Source organism: Heteronotia binoei, chromosome 9 (assembly GCF_032191835.1).
Source record: "Heteronotia binoei isolate CCM8104 ecotype False Entrance Well chromosome 9, APGP_CSIRO_Hbin_v1, whole genome shotgun sequence".
NCBI classification, from domain to species: domain Eukaryota; kingdom Metazoa; phylum Chordata; class Lepidosauria; order Squamata; family Gekkonidae; genus Heteronotia; species Heteronotia binoei.
In genome coordinates, this window is record NC_083231.1 from 21,857,326 (window position 1) to 21,874,060 (window position 16,735).

Here is a 16,735-nt window from a genome sequence, read left to right on the forward strand (position 1 = left end):
GGCTACTACAAAATTGTGGAACCCCCGAAGAACAATTCAGATGCTACAGCTCTGAGTACAAGATTATTCCACAAGACTGGGTAACTAACAGAATGAAAAGAAGCTATGGACAGGGCATGTCATTCCAGTGCAGTGAGATGAATTACACTTCTGCTCTCCAAGTCAAGTAAGCTTTGTGACCTATATATTTGGCATTAATAACTTTGGTAGATACTGTGCTATAAAGTCCTGCTGAGAGTTGTTTGTGCTACAGAATCACCGGACAACATGCCTTCGAAAATCAGTTTTAAGCCAGTTTAAATGTTGTTTTGAACATAACAGAAGAATGAAAAGTCATTAAAAAATCCATATTGGAAATTATTATAGGACATCCATATCAAGCATGTACTTTCAATTAGTCTAATCCTTAAAGCCAAATACACAGGGCTTTTTTTGTAACAGGAACTCCTTTGCACATTAGGTCACACATTCCTGATGCAGCGAATCCTCCAAGAGCTTACAAGGCTCTTTTTTGTAAGCTCCAGGAGGATTGGCTAAATCAGGGGTGTGTGGCTTAATATGCAAAGGAGCTCCTGCTACAAAAAAAAGCCCTGCAAATACATATATGTCCTAAGTTTGCTGTCAGTGGAAAAATTTGATTTCTCTTATTGTGAGTCACTACTGAATTTTCCTAAAACAGCCAGAAAGCCGTGTGTGCCTAACATCAATATGGAAGGAAGAATAAGTAGTTAGCTAGAACTCCTCAGCATACTTGAAAAGTCAGCAGATGTGGTCCCACCAGAATACCACTGCATGAAAGGAAAATAGCAATGTTCTAAATTCACCTATTTCACCTTTCACAATTAAAATACCTTTTGTTTACCTCTTGATTTATGCAAGAAAAAGTACCAAGAGCAACTAATTAAAAAAATCCTACTCTGCTTTCACATTCACTTCAGACCAGGAGTCAACAATGTTATGTAATTAAAGAGCCAAACAAAGGGTTGGATACAACCTGTTTTTCTGCTAATGAAAAAGGAGGTGTCTTCTTTGATCACCTGAAAAGGCTACAAGAAGAATCATGGGATCTGCGCATCAAAAGCTACATGGGACTGGGGCTGTAGTATGGAAGGGAACTGGGTAAGATTCAAAGAAAAAACTGACAGGATCCAACCTTGTGTCAAAATCAGAACAAAAGATCAACAAAGAGTCAGAACAAGAGAGCTGGTTTATATGTTTAAAAATGTACAACTGAATATTACTGAAAATATTCAGTATTAATAAACATGTTGATTAATAATCCATAAAGTTTCTGCAGCCCAATCATAAAAAGTCTCACAGTAATAAATATACACAGGAGCAACCTGAACCATTTGTTTTAATGCAGTGGCAAAATCTGTTTGTGGTTTGCGCTTCGATTCCTAAAAGCTGTTTACCTCTAACATTTCACTTTCTGTGAAGCATCTCCAGTCCAGCCTTGAATCCCATAAGTATCTTTGCCTGATATTCCTTCTGCGCCCTGGTCATTCACATCTGCCCCTCCAATATACTTTTTAAAAGATCCATATTTGGCTCTATACTAAACCACCTGGATAGCTGCTGATCACTGCTTTAGACAACAGGTCAAGATCTATCATACAGCTTAGGGGCAGTGTTCCCTCAAGGCTGAGTTAGTATGAGCTAGCTCACAGTTTTTTAGCCTCCGACTCTGTCTTAGCTCAGGAAAAATGGCCCCAGAGCAAATGAATTTATGCAGTATCTCACAACTTTAATGCCAGTAGCTCACAAAATAGAATTTTTGCTCACAAGACTCTAAGGCTTAGAGGGAGCGTTGCTTGGGGGATGGAGTGTGTGCAAAAGATAGCTTTACCATGTTACTTCTATGAGCCACTGTATGTTTCATGTCCACCCCCTGCCACAAACAAACAATTAATACTATGAAATGCAGAGATTAGGGAGTGGAAACCAAAGTTGGAAGTTACCTGTGTTGGTAGAAGGCTCCAGTTTTGCTTGCTGCGAATCTGCCGGTCAACTAAATCACCATCACATATACTGTCAGCTGCTTTGCTAAGCAACATCAGGTGTTTCTTCATGTTGCCCCTAGGAGAAGACCACCTGGCATTGTTACTACCAACATATTCCATTTAATCTCCATCCATTTTCATTCAAGTCTCAACTATACTCGTTCCATTAACTCACCCAGCAGCAGCTGGTTTCACATGTATGTAGTTTTCCTGGACAAAGAGAGGGGCGAGAGAGTAATCGTGGAAGAACAGGTCTGACTTGTCAATAAGGGACATACGAGAAGTCTCCTCTCCAGCAGCGAAAACCTTCCTGACAACGTCAAAAGGGCCCTGCAAAGCAATTGTTTTAAAGCAAGACATGTGGATGCTGTGGAGGAAAACTCCAGCACTGATCAGTCAAGTCAGCTTCAATTCCACAACAGCAGCAATGCACAGCATCATCTGCCCAAGGATTCACAACAATTTGCATTAAATCTCAACAGCTCCGAATGGTCAGAGCACATCAGACTGGTTTAAAGAATGGCAATGACTCCTGGGACATCATGAAATTATGTCCCTTTTTTAAAGGTCATGAACTGTTCTGCATTCAGACTGCACAGAAGCTACAATGATGACACAGCAGCTCTGCATCCCCCACCCCCAGCAGAACATGTGATGGACTATCGTTGCCCTACAAATTTATCCTCTCTGACACTTGTGTCAAAGACAAACAGAGAATACGATGACATCCCATCATGTGGCCAGATTTTGGGGGGGGGGGGGGGGGTTAACTGCATATTTCCTAAGTTGGAGGAATGGAGAAGGAAACAAATCACTGATTATTTCATGTAGGGACCCCCCACACACACACACACCTCTCATAATGCCAGTCTCTAAATACAATGCAGAGAGCAAGAACTTAAGCAAACAGAATGCTCTGTATTGCCTGTGACATTGATATATTGGTGCGCTTCATTCCGATTTTTAAATATTAAATAAATAAGGTTTGTTATGTGATAACCAAATAGTGCCAAACATAGATCTTAGATATTTCTAACAATGTTGTCAGAGATGAGATAGTAATAAACTTCATCACAACCAGCCTATGCTCTTACCAAGACATTTCTCATTCCTTCTCAAGAAATCATGACCACAGGGCAAACTCTATCAGCTGCAGCTTCCTCATCACTGCAGTTCTTTGATAAAGACCTTCACCTTTTGGATATGCATTCCTTTAAAAGGAATTGAAATACCTTTAAATTGCTTTTGCAAACTGTGCCATATCACAAACCATGAACCTCACACCAGTTCATTAAATGGAAAGGTTCGTGGAGGTTTGTGGTTTGTGAGACCCCATAAACTTCCACTAACTACCATTTTCCAGGTTTGTGTCCATCCCTAGTCATAACCCCAGTATCCCTCGGGAGGGTCTCGCATCCAAATATTTGCCTGCTTAGCTTCTAAGATTTAACAAGCTCAAACAAGGTCAGGGAGATGCTTCTCTTACCAGCTTGATATCCTTTCTAGCTTTGCTGGCATCTTCTTTGACACCGTCGTAAGTCAGAGCTTTGCTTTTTGCACACCACATGTTGAGATTATGTAAAACCTGAGAAGTAGGAAGATTTGATAAAGTTTGCTAGGAGTGACCCCCAGAGAAAAATGCTAAGTTTATAAATGATCAAAAATAGTCCTCAATTGGATATCAGCAAATATCCACAAAGAGGTGCGAGTGCAACACTTCCCACTGCAAGCAAGACTTCTGGTCTGATTTTAAAACCTCTGTCTTTGCCTTCTTCCACCACTCCTTCAGCACTTGTTTCCTGGAACCTTCTTGCCAGACCTCTTTAGCAATGCAAGCTTTCCTCCCGCACTGATGCCAGGGTTCCCTTTATTCTCAAACTACACATATTATACGTATTCCATTTCTTGTATCCATCAAGAACATTCAAACCTACTTCCGCCAATCACGCCTCTAACCCTGCTCCCACTAACAGATAAAATCTTCCATGTAACTTCATCCCCTCCTCCAGTCCCACTCATCCCCACACTGCCATCTACCCCTCGCCCAACCTAACATCCTCAGATGAAGGAATCTGCATTTCATCTGGTGGTATCCCATCTACACGTGACAGAGCAGTACTAAGAATGGAACAGATGACTCACTTGTCTGATGTCCTGATTAGCTGCCAAGATGATTTCATTCATCGCTGGTGGTGGAACCTTAAGCCCTTCTTTAAAGGCAATAGACATCATGGCACCCTGCAAGTAGCACATACTTTAAAATATGAAAATCACAGAAAGGGCAGTAGGCAACTCCCTCCCAAGAATTCTAGTAAACCATGATAGTGATTACATTTTGTAACAGCTACACCCCCAAACTGTTTTGTCATTTTTATTTTAAGAACTAAATGAAAAAAACAGGTTACTCACCTGTAATTGATGATCTTCGAGTGGTCATCTGTGCAGTCACACACATGGGTTTTCCTATCAGGACGAACCCTACCTCGGAGATTTTAAATAGCTAGCCTAGGCGTTATTTTTGGCGCGCACTCCCTCCCGCTCTGGGGAGCAGGCATCCACTGCGCATGCCTGTAGCGCGAGGGAGGCGCCCAACCCACTCAGTTTCTTTCCCCGCCGCTGACATAATAGGAGCGCGGATATATAAGACAAGTAGCCAGCAGCGGGGACGGCTGGGCGGGCGTGTGTGACTGCACAGATGACCACTCGAAGATCATCAATTACAGGTGAGTAACCTGTTTATCTTCTTCGTGGTCTCTGTGCAGTCCCACACATGGGTGACTGATAAGCTGATCTGCAAGGCGGTGGGTGCTGGCACTAGAGTTGGAGGAAAAAATAGTGCAAAGGTTAGTGCAACATAGGCAGCACATTATAGGCTATAAGGTAAGTAACTACTCACCAAGCCCGGACCAGCTTCTTAGTCAAAGATGGAGCGAAGAACTGCCTGTCCAAAGGATGCATCCCGCCTAGCACGAACGTCCAAAGCGTAGTGCGTGGCGAAGGTCGAGGAGGAAGACCAAGCGGCAGCAGCGCAAATGTCCTCCATGGATACACCCCTGGCAAGGGCAGATGACGTTGACAAAGCTCTTGTAGAATGAGCTCTTATGGCAGATGGAACTGGTTGCTTCGCGAGCTTGTAGCACAGCTCTATAGCAGCAACCAACCACTTTGATAGTCTCTGCGTAGATATCTTTTTTCCCTTATGACGGCGGCCGTAGGCCACGAAAAGTCTGGAGTCTGTGCGGAACGATGCAGTTCGATCTATATAGTAGGCGAGTGCTCTTCTCACGTCTAGACAGTGTAGAGCTTCTTGGCCCTTATCCGTAGGCCGTTGGAAAAAGGCAGGTAAGGTAGTGGTTCTATGCAGATGGAATGCGGAGACCACCTTCGGTAAGAAAGCGGGATCTGGCCGTAACACCACCTTATCATGGTGAAACATGGTGTAAGGCGAGTCCGCTCTGAACGCGCAGAGATCACTTGCTCTTTTAGCAGAGGTGAGTGCAACTAAAAGAGCCGTTTTCCATGAGAGGAGGTGAAGTGGTATCGTAGCCATAGGTTCAAAAGGTGGTTTTACTAGTTGGCTAAGCACTAGTGACAAACTCCAGCTAGGATACATTTGCCGTAGTGGTGGGTGCAAATGTAAGATTCCCTTTAAGAAGGATTTCGCAGCAGGGTGTGAGAAGACAGTTCGACCCTGTACATGCGGGTGAAAAGCTGAGATTGCTGCCAGGTGCACCTTCAGAGAGGAGTACGTAAGGCCCTTTTCTGACAAATGCAGTGTATATGCTAAGATTTGAGGCATGGAAGCCGAGGAGGGTCTGAAATTATGCTTGGTAGCGTAGATGGAAAACCTTTTCCATTTCATGGAATATGACTTCCTTGTTGACGGTTTCCTTGCATTAAGGAGAACGTGTCTTACTCCTTCAGGAAAGTCTGAGAACATATCCTCCAGGCCGTCAGGCGAAGTCTGTTCGGGTCGTGGTGCAGAACCCTGCCGTTCTGTTGGGACAGGAGGTTGTGTGCCAGAGGGAAGTGATGGTAAGTGCTTTCTGACAGGAGGAGAAGGGTTGTGAACCATGGCTGACGTGGCCACCATGGCGTCACGAGAATGCAATCTGTGTTGTCCAGTTGAATTTTCTGTATGCACCGTGTTATTAACGGAAAGGGAGGGAAGAGGAAGTGTAGTGGACCGGTCCACGTCTGTATGAAGGCATCCCCTGCAGACTGTTGTGAGGGCGGACCTCTCATAAAAAAGATCGCACACTGTGCATTGTCTGGTGCAGCAAACGCATCTATTGACGGAGTTCCGAATTTCCGGAATACTGGCAGAAGGTATGACCGGTGGAGTGACCACTCGTGGTCGTTGATGGAATATCTGCTCAGTCTGTCCGCTTGAACATTCTGTATGCCAGGAAGATGTACCGCAGTGAGGTGAATCTGATGGGCAATACTCCAATGCCACAGGTGCATTGCTCTTTTGCAAAGGCGGGTGGATGCTGTCCCTCCTTGCCTGTTTATATAAAAAACCGTCGCCACATTGTCTGAGGCGATCTGTACGTGTAGGCCTTGAAGAGATGGAAGGAACGATTTTAACGCTCTGTGAACAGCTAGAAGCTCTAAGCAATTGATGTGGAGCGACTGTTCGTACGGTGTCCATTGCCCCTGGACCGTGAGTACGTCGAGATGAGCTCCCCAGCCCCATCTCGAGGCGTCTGTTGTAACCACTGCTGATGGACTTGGCCGTAAAAAGGGCATTCCCGCAAGCAGGTGAGCTCGAACTGTCCACCATTCGAGCGAAGGGAGGATGTGGCTCGGAACAGTGAGGACCGTTCCTTGAGATTGGTGTTGGGGTCGAAACGCGCGGACGAACCAGATTTGTAGGGTTCGCATGCGTAGTCTTGCGTGTGTCAGAACTGCCGTTGTGGCTGCCATAAGTCCTAACATGCGCTGAATGTTGAAGGCCGCTTGTTTGGGTTGTTGCATTATTTGTGTGGCCAGCGTCTGAATGGAGGATATCCTGTCCACAGGAAGATACGCCTTGTGGTCCGTGGTGCACAAACGAGCCCCAATAAACTGAATGTCTTGAGTTGGGGTAAGGTGTGACTTTTGATGATTGACCTGGAGGCCCAGGTTTGCTAGGAGCGCAAGTGTGATGGAAATGTCCTTCATCAACTGTGTCCTTGAAGCTCCCACAAGGAGCCAATCGTCTATGTATGGGTAGGTTGCAACGCCGCGTTGCCTGAGGTACGCTGCAATAACCGCCATACATTTTGTGAATGTCCGTGGTGCCGTGGAAAGTCCGAAGGGCAGAGCTCGGAACTGGTAGTGGTTGTTGCCAACGGCGAAACGCAGAAACTTCCTGTGGCATTGGTGTATTGTCAGGTGGAAGTATGCGTCCTGTAAATCTACCAGTGCCATCCAGGAGTTTCTGGGGATTAATGGCAGAATCGATTGTAAGGTGATCATTCTGAATTTTCTGTGGCGGATGAATTTGTTTAGGGCTCTTAGATCCAGAATCGGGCGCTGTCCCCCATCCCTTTTCGGGACTAGAAAGTACCTGGAATAAAAACCTGTCCGATGATACTGGACTGGGACAGGCTCTATAGCCGCTTTGGCTGTTAAGGTGTCTATTTCTTCCTGAAGGGAAGGTGATGGGGGAGTGGAAACAAAATGATGTCTTTTTGGTGGTGCTTGGAACTCTATGGAGTAGCCCCTCAAAATAATGTTCAGAACCCATTTGTCTGTGGTTATTTGTTGCCAATTGTCGAGAAATGGAAGAAGCCTGGAGACGTGCTGAAGTGGTAGAGGTAGAAAGTCAAAGAGACTGCTTCGATGAAGATGCAGCCTTTTTAGGTGGTTGTGGTCTCTGCTGTCTCTGGTTAAAGGATTGCTTTGGAGGAGGAGCTTTACGTTTCCAGTATTCAGATTGTCGAGGGGATCTGGAACGTTTGAAGGGGGTTGGTTTCCATGATCTGGGCTTATAGCTCTGTTGTTGTTGTTGCTGTTGGGCTACCCCCAATCTTTTCGCTCGTTTGCGGCTGTCATCCACGGTGGACAGTATATCGTCCGTTGTGGCATTAAAGAGACCTTGGCCATCGAAGGGAAGGTCTTCTATCTTGAATTTTAGATCAGGCTGCAACGAAGAGGATCGAAGCCAAGCATGTCGCCTTAGGGCAATGGAGGCGGCCATCGCCTTGGAAGTGCACCCCACAGAGTGACGGATGGTGTTTATCTGTTGCTTTGAAATCCTGTTGAGCTCCTGAAGTAGCTTGCAGGCTTGTTTCTGGGAGGGCTCAGGCAGGGCAGAGACTAGCGTATTCAGTTGGGAGGAGATATTGTGGGAATACGCGGCGAAGTATGCTAGGTAATTGTTGATCTTGGCAGTTGCCGTCGAGATTGAATACATTTTCCTTCCAAGAGTATCTAACTTCCTGCCTTCCTTCTCAGGGGGTACCGGGTGGCGGGTCTGTTTGGTTTTAGAAGATGAATGCACTATCAGAGAATTCGGTGCTGGATGGCTAAATAAAAATTTCGAATCCGGTGCTTGGATCCTATAAAGGGATTCGATTCGTTTTGAAGTCGGGGGAATGGAGGCTGGGTTGTCCCAAGCTTCTTTGATGGCTTCTAGGTGTACCGGCAGCATCGGCAGAAAGGAACCAGCAGGTAAATCTGAGTGCACCAGGTCGTGTACCACGTCTGTCACCTTGGGTGCATCCGAAGTCAGAGTTACGTTAAGTGCAGAGGCCATATTGGCAATCAAGTCCAGGTATGTCTTTGCCCCTTCGGAAGGTGACAAATCCGCGGGCTTGGCGATATCTGAAGCAGGGGACCCAGGGGACATGGACTGTATCGAATCCGATGATTGAGCTTCGGATTCGGCATCAGAGTCAGGTTCGGGTTCAGGTAGGTCCGGTCTGGTTGGAGTCGTGCTTTTGGGTTCCACTGGAATCGCACCCCTAGGTTTAGAAGTCGAAGTGGAAGGAGTCGGAGACGGCTGTCTCGGTGGTTGCTTGCTCCGTTGGACAGGAGTCGCTTCCTTGGATGGGTTCATGTGATAATCGGTTCGGTACCGAGAATGATGGTATCCGCAGCATGCATGGGATTCGATGGAAGGAGACCTTGAAGCATAATGGCGTCGCCTCGGGGACATGGATGGGGACCGAGATCTCGGGTTGTAGCGATGGCGGTCCCTCCCTCTACTAGGGGATCTCTCCGGGAAACGCGCATGATGGTACCTATATCTCTCCATGCTGGGAGACCTGGCTGGGAACCGATGCGCATCGAAGTACCTGTAAGCATCATGTTTGTGCTGGATGGGATTCGACATATCGCGGAACGATCTAGGATTGATGTGGTGTCGAGTCCACTGTTGCGGGTCTCGAATCGGCTCCAGCGCAGGGTCTAGCATGGATCCATGCGGGGAAGGGGATCGGGACGGAATGGGAATAACTTCTTCCGTCTGCTGGTGCGGCGACTCCGTAGCCGGGGTGGTCACTTCCTGGGTGTCGGATCCGGGAGTGGAAGGCTCGCATTGCGTCTCAGGCTCATTCTGTTGTTCGGAGGATTTTCTCGAGTCCTTCGGAATCTTCGGGTCCTTCGGGTCTGTCGGTTTCCGCGGAGCCTTCGGATCGGACGGTTTTCTCGAATCCTTCTGGCCCTTCGGGTCGGAATGCTTATGTTTCTTAGTGTGCTTCCCGCCCTTTGGTTTAGTCGCCGCGGCCGTTTGTTCTGACGTTCTCGCGCCGTCGCCGGCTTTCGCGGCATCGCCGGACTTATGCTTGCTGGGAGCAATGGCCACTGAAGCTGCCGACCTTGCGCCGTCCCCTTGGGGAGTCAGTAGGGGAGGCGACTTACTTGCTGACGAAGATTGCGACATATCAGGCTGGAGCACAGACTCCATTAAGTGGCTTCTGAGTCTAGCGGCTCTGTTTTTTCGCGCCTGTTTGCAAAATTGAAGGCAGTGCGCACAGGCGTCCACTTTATGGGATTCTCCCAAACAGAACAAGCAAAGCGAATGCCCGTCCGATGTAGGGATTTTCGCCCTACAGCGCGAGCACCTTTTGAAAGTTATTTTACTGTCCCTTCCTTCCATACGCCCGGGGGGGGGGGGGTGGGGGTGGGGGAAGGGAGGTCTGAGGAAAAAGCGGGGAAGATATTTATCTAAATCTTTTTTTTTTTTTTTTTTTTTTTTTTTTTTTTGAAGATAAGAAAATGAAGAAATAGCGAAGGATGAAAGAAGAGGAAACTTGAGGAAAACGAAGGCTAGATATCTGAGGTAAGTGAGGAGCGCAACGAGGTAGGACTATCCCGGGCGGCGGTTGGAAAGAAACTGAGTGGGTTGGGCGCCTCCCTCGCGCTACAGGCATGCGCAGTGGATGCCTGCTCCCCAGAGCGGGAGGGAGTGCGCGCCAAAAATAACGCCTAGGCTAGCTATTTAAAATCTCCGAGGTAGGGTTCGTCCTGATAGGAAAACCCATGTGTGGGACTGCACAGAGACCACGAAGAAGATTCTCTCTTTACAGACGTGTTGACAGCTGACAGAGAAGGTAAAATAACCTCCAACAGATACCAAGTTACGTGTTTTCTTCTTGCTTACCAGCAATGGACAGCTCTGCTATAGCCCATGAGAACTCAGAGTGACTGGCCACTCTTTCTGCCCCTTCCACCCCCAAAGAAGTGATTAGCATTCCTCCTTATTATAACAACCAAGACATTCCTGGGTAGCAGAAAAAGGAAAAGGAAAAAGCCCTCAGGCTCTAGAGTGAGGCTTCTCAAAAACAGATTCAGCACTAGTTTATTCAACCCGCAGACTTAATGCAGCTTTTTCTTGGATGGCGGCACTCTAACAAGGTGCTTCTAGCAAAGTGCTGCATTTGTATTGCTTTCCCTTGCCCCATTAAAAACACCTCACTGCACATGGAAAGGCAGCATGTCAGGGAGAAAGGTTCAGTAAAAAAATCCGCATAGCTTGCACAGCCTGTGAGCCAACAGCCAAGCTGCTTGCAGCTAGCTATGCACACTGGCTTGCCATGGCTCCTTCCTGCCTCTGCTACGGGCTCTGAACTGCAAAAACAGGGGAGCCGTCAAGTACCTGGAATATCTTAATATGTCACATGTACAGACTCAGGTTAGATACAGTTCTCTATAAATTCATCTCTCACTGACTGTCAGCCATGACAACTGACTGGAATTTCTTTCTGATCTCCAACAGCAGGCCTCGGATTCAGCAGGAGTGCAGCTTCTGAACCTTTCTGAGAGTTCCACCTCCTCCTCCCCACCTTGTCCACTGAATAGTAGGTGCAGCTGCATAACAATCCCTGGATGAGCTCCACCACCTATTTTTCTACAAAACGACCCCTGTCCTACAGTAACATCTGAAATCATATGATGCTTGGGGTGAACAGTGGGTGACAATCACGCCCAGTTTGAGAGCTGCCTGGAAACATCTGGTTAGGCACCTTTAATGCAGTGAACTGCTGGTCAGATCCCATGTGGCACTGAGTGAAGAGCCCCAGCACATACACTGTCAACTGCGTACCTTAATCTGTTCTACACGTGGTCTCTGAAAGCGAAGGTCAAAGCAGTAGTGGGCGAGGGAGCGGATCTTTGGATGATTCCGATCATTACACATACAGATTATTGGAACCTTTGTATGCTTAATCAGGTCAATTAGTTCCTGCAATTATAGATTGTGACACCAGGGTTATGTTCATCACACAGAAGCAAGGCAGCAAAAACACAAGGGTATTGTCTTCAGCTGTTCAAGGAGGGCTTCACACTGTTGCACACTGATTGGTAGTTCAAAGTGCTGGGACTCAGGATCACAAAAGGCAGCACCTTTCTGCTACACGTGCTTGATAGCACAAAGTCCTGGAGCCATCTATACACTTAATGCCAAAAATATTCTGTGCCAAACAAAAGATTCTGTCGTACAGTCTAAGAGAGAAGCAGCTCTTTTCAGTAAGCACACATGTATTGTTCTTTATTGGTACAAGAATAAATCCACAACAAGGAAGGAAGAAAAATGCCCAGTTCAAAATGCATATAATCAAATCTAAGTTAAAATACTGCTTCCATTTTGTCTTATCAAGCCAGGAGGCACTGGAGAAATAATGTTAGATTTCTCTCAAACGGAGAAAAGGAATTATGTGCTTAAAATATATTCACCCCGCCTTTCCTTCCAACCCACCTTCTTAAGGTGTCTCTAGATAAGAAGTCAGGTATAAAAGCATGTCCAATTCATTTAAGGATAGTTTTACATGAAAGGGCAACATCTGTACCTGGGGTGGCCAAACTCTCTTAATGTAAGAGATACATAGAATAAACATCAGATGTTTTGAGAGTCTCAAGACATTAGTGTCAGATGTGTGAGAGCAGGCAGCCAGGAAAATAGATGGGGGGAGGGAGTGATGGAAAGAAAGCAATTTTAGCTATAAATTCATTCTCCAAGCCGCTGGCTGGCTTGGAAAAGTGATTTAAAGAGAGAAATGCCTTCTCCAAACTGGCTGATGGGGCAGTGGAGGCTTTGAAAGACACAATCAGTGTTCCCTCAAAGCTGAGTTAGCATGAGCTAGCTCACAGATTTTTAGCCTCCAGCTCACACATTTTTGTCTTAGCTCAGGAAAATTGGCCCCAGAGCACAATAATTTATGCAGTAGCTTACCACTTTAATACCAGTAGCTCACAAAGTAGAATTTTTGCTCAGAAGATTCTGCACCTTAGAGGGAACATTGGACACAATATGTGTGAAAAAGCCACATGTGGCTCCCGAGCCACAGTTTGGCCACCCCTGATCTGTACCAATCTAAGCTGATGGTTGGTCTAAAACTGGGTTCCCATTTAACGTGGTTCTGAAACAAACATTAACCTTTGGATTTGAGTCCAGCAGCACCTTAGAAACAAACAAGAGTTTCAGGGTATAAGCTATCGAGATTCAAAGCTTCCTTGGGCAGACACAGGGAAGGGAGTCTGGACTCTCAAACACCTATACCCTGAAACTCTGGTGGATCTCTAAGGTGCTGTTGGATACAAATCTAATTGTTCTGCCACAGACCAACATGGCTACCCTCTGAAACATTAACCCGTGGATCCTGAACCCTCTGAAACATTAACCCGTGGATCCTGAACCTGGGCACCTTGTCATACATCAGCTGTGGGCAGCCTTGTTATTAACATCTCTTCTTAACCATGGTGCAGGGGGAAATTCATCCCCAGGTGAGAAGGGGTATGAAGAAAAGTCATCTTGCAGATGGCTCCCATGCTCTTAGCCACAGTTACGGGTGAACAACTGCCAGGTCGGAATACAAGTATGCAGTCATTCATATCAACGCACAATACTAATCATTCTACCTTGTTTCATTCTGGTTATTCTTGTCATCACTTGTTTCATCCAATCTAAGTTTATGGGACTGGGTGATCCACAATTCTAATAAATAATACTAGCTCCCCACCCTTCTCCCCAGACACACACACACCCCTTTTATTTTTGTCACATTAGACATTTTGAGGTTTGATTCTTTCAGTTTACTTTGTCCCCCAAAGCATCCGGAATTCCCCACTTCTCCGCCTATCCCACAACACCATGCGCTCGATTATAACTCCTTTATGCTTCCCAAAAGAAGTTTCACCTGAATTCCTCCTCTGTCTTCGCTGCCCGCCATTCCATCCACTTCATCCATGATCAGGACATGCTTTGAGCTAACAGACGTTGACGCTCCTAAAGACAGGATGGAGAAGCAAAAAGATCACACACCAAGGTCTTCTTTCCCAAGTACTAGCTTTCTAAAATGCTGCACATGGAGGGGACTGCTTTAAAGGGGGCCAAAAAATTTTTTTTTGAGAGCTAAGTATCAGTTGTAGACATGTACGCAAACCTGGGATAACTGAATTAGGTGAAGCAATAAACATCTACGTAGATCAAAATACCTGAACAGAATCCTTTGATGCTGGTGTTGTTTAGCGATTCGGCAACTACCCCTTTCAGGCTGTTCTTGCTGCGTGTGTCACTGGCATTCAGTTCCACGTAATTCAAACCCAGTTCCTAATCCCAACACAAAAGCAAAACACCAGTTTCAGTATCAAGACACCTACTAAAGCAATATTACCAAAAAAAACCCCAAAAAACCCCTCACTCGTAAGAAGAAGATAGAAGAAGATATTGGATTTATATCCCGCCCTCCACTCCGAATCTCAGAGCAGCTCACAATCTCCTTTACCTTCCTCCCGCGAAACAGACACCATGTGAGGTGGGTGGGGCTACGAGGGCTCTCACAGCAGCTGCCCTTTCAAAGACAACCTCTGCCAGAGCTATGGCTGACCCAAGGCCATTCCAGCAGGTGCAAGTGTAGGAGTGGGGAATCAAATCCGGTTCTCCCAGATAAGAGTTTGCACACTTAACCACTACACCAAACTGGCCCGTACTAAATAGATTCTTAGTCTATAGCTAGTTTTGTAGCAGGACTTGGGGGGCGGGGCACTAGTCCTTTCTGGAGGAAATGACGGTGACAAAGTCAGCCAGGTGGACCACTCTCCTATGAGTTTCATGTGATCCCTTCCAGCTTTCTCTGTGTGCCAATGGGGGGGGGAGCCTTCAAAATTTTCAAAGAGCTGAGCTACTCCCACATGCCAAGTACAATAGGTATCCTTGCTCTTATTGACTGTTAAGCACAAAAGCAGCCGCTATACCCTCTCCAACATCGAAACGCTGCACTTTTCCTGCCATTCAGCTGTCGCGACCAATAAGAACCTCCACTGGAAGCCTATCTGCATGGATCAGATCTCCCACCTCCCCAACACTGCTTGAAAAACTATAACTTACCTCACAAACTAAGGAAGCAGTAGTAGTTTTACCAACCCCAGGTGGCCCTGAAAGCAAAGCTGCTTTGAAACTGGCGCCATCGTCTTTGCCTCCAAATTTACTGGATTTTACTGTAGGGAGAATGGAGGACAGGTTTATCAAGGCAGATCAAATACAGAAATGGACAGAATCAAAGTACTTTTAACTGAAATGAAGCACCCACAACTTCTATGAGTGAAATGGATTCTTTAGCTTGAACCCACTACTACGATGGTCAAATCCCAGAAAAAATGTTAGTTATGCCCTGTACAGTGTATTTGTAAACCATCTTGAGTCAACGTCATAAAAGGCAGCCTCTAAAATACTTGAAGTAAACAAATAATGTTATGTACATTTACCATGCTTGTCCTCTGATGTATTCCTGTGCCAGTTCCGAAGCCAACACAAAAGTTTATTCGCGCAGCTCCGGTCTCCTTGCTGACCAATGATTGTTCTGAGGGATGTGGGCTTGTATTTGTCCACCCACAACAACACCTCTGTCTCGCCTTTACTTGTCCCTTGAACTGGTCTCTCGGCATTCTCTGCAGCATGTTTCTTCTCCAAGGTTTTCTGATCAAAAACCAGCCCTCTCCTAGCTTCCATGGTTTCCTTCTTTGTGGATTTCATGGTGCCATCTTTTCCAGGGGTGGTCTTTTTCTTTTTAGCCTCGATCTCTAACTTTGCCGGGCTAATTTTTCTTTTCTCTGCTTCTACCTTTGGTGGAGTTTTCCCCCATTTGGGTTGTGTTTTCTTTGCCTTGATGAAAGCAACAACAACAACAAAAAAAGCACAGGAAAGAGTTAACAGGCCTGAGCTTGAAGACAGCGAACAGTGTTCTGGGAAGTTCAAGGCTCCCGGAAGCTCATCAGAGATTCATCAAAGAGACTGGTAGGGGCAGTCAAACTTTCCTAACAGCTTCAGTTCAGTTACCTTTATTGGCATTAAAGGAGAGATAAAAGAGGCGGGGGGGGGAGAGATGTACACACATATGCATACAAATAGATTAAACATGCCAACATGAGTCAAGACAAAAGAGAATTCTAAAAGGTTTTCTAAAATCTCTACAAAAATAAGGCTAAAGTCAATCTGTTGAATACAAATTTAAATTACAATACATTACTGCGTATAAGAGAACAGCCTGCAAAAACTTTGCCACAGAATCAGCTGTGCTCCCATCTTTGTTGTTCAATAGATACAACAGTTTATGTCAGTCCGGAAGCTCTAAGATACTAACTCCCTAACAGCTTGCCCATTAACTACTTCTCTCTCCCTGCCATGAGCAGATGGCATTCTTGAGCACTTTATACGTTCATCCAATGTGGCCATGAAGAGCACCAGCCCTCACCAGCGTCCTACCCTCTGCAACAGGCAGAGGGGACTGTAGCAGATGCACGGGGTGGCTCAGACAGGAATAATCTAGGAAAGAGCTCCTGAAAACTGAAAAGCATTCTAAAAGGTCCTTATGCTCACCAATAGCTTATTCAGTGATTCATGGAAGCCCAATAGTTAACTGCTTAAGTTATTCATAGAAGCCCAACGGTTAACTGTATTATATATTCACAACAAAAGTACCTACAAGCCGTTTTTCAAAAGATCTGAACACAACTATCTCTATATCCAGCTCTCTCAACAACGCTCAATTCCACAGCACGCAGGGTAATGAGCAAAATCCAACTTCAACCTGGTAAGTCTTGCTCCTCACAGGCGTTTCCAAATGTATGTCAAAATCAAATTTCTCTCCAACAGGCCTGCCCAAGTTTAGTGTCAAAAGCTGGACCAACGGTATTTATTCAGTACTCAGGGGTGGAATTCTAGCAGGAGTTCCTTTGCATATTAGGCCACACACCCTGATGTAGCCAATCCTCTTAAGAGCTTACAGTAGGCCCTGTAAGAAAAGCCC

General features: G+C 45.9%; 2 protein-coding genes across 3 annotated transcripts in view; one reads left to right on the forward strand and one right to left on the reverse strand.

The window, feature by feature from the left end:
• The window catches only part of WDR19 (WD repeat domain 19), a 370,238-nt gene that overhangs the window by 61,814 nt on the left and 291,689 nt on the right, over nucleotides 1-16,735 (forward strand). The window lies entirely within an intron of this gene.
• RFC1 (replication factor C subunit 1) overlaps nucleotides 1-16,735 on the reverse strand; it is a 65,373-nt gene that overhangs the window by 6,125 nt on the left and 42,513 nt on the right. For both annotated transcript variants that reach the window (XM_060246271.1, XM_060246270.1), the window contains 9 exons: nucleotides 15,195-15,591; nucleotides 14,818-14,927; nucleotides 13,926-14,040; nucleotides 13,628-13,716; nucleotides 11,539-11,676; nucleotides 4,146-4,241; nucleotides 3,490-3,588; nucleotides 2,179-2,333; nucleotides 1,962-2,079 (listed from right to left, as the gene is read on the reverse strand). In XM_060246271.1, coding sequence (XP_060102254.1) covers nucleotides 1,962-2,079; nucleotides 2,179-2,333; nucleotides 3,490-3,588; nucleotides 4,146-4,241; nucleotides 11,539-11,676; nucleotides 13,628-13,716; nucleotides 13,926-14,040; nucleotides 14,818-14,927; nucleotides 15,195-15,591 — 1,317 coding nt within the window. The remainder of the gene's footprint in view (nucleotides 1-1,961; nucleotides 2,080-2,178; nucleotides 2,334-3,489; nucleotides 3,589-4,145; nucleotides 4,242-11,538; nucleotides 11,677-13,627; nucleotides 13,717-13,925; nucleotides 14,041-14,817; nucleotides 14,928-15,194; nucleotides 15,592-16,735) is intronic.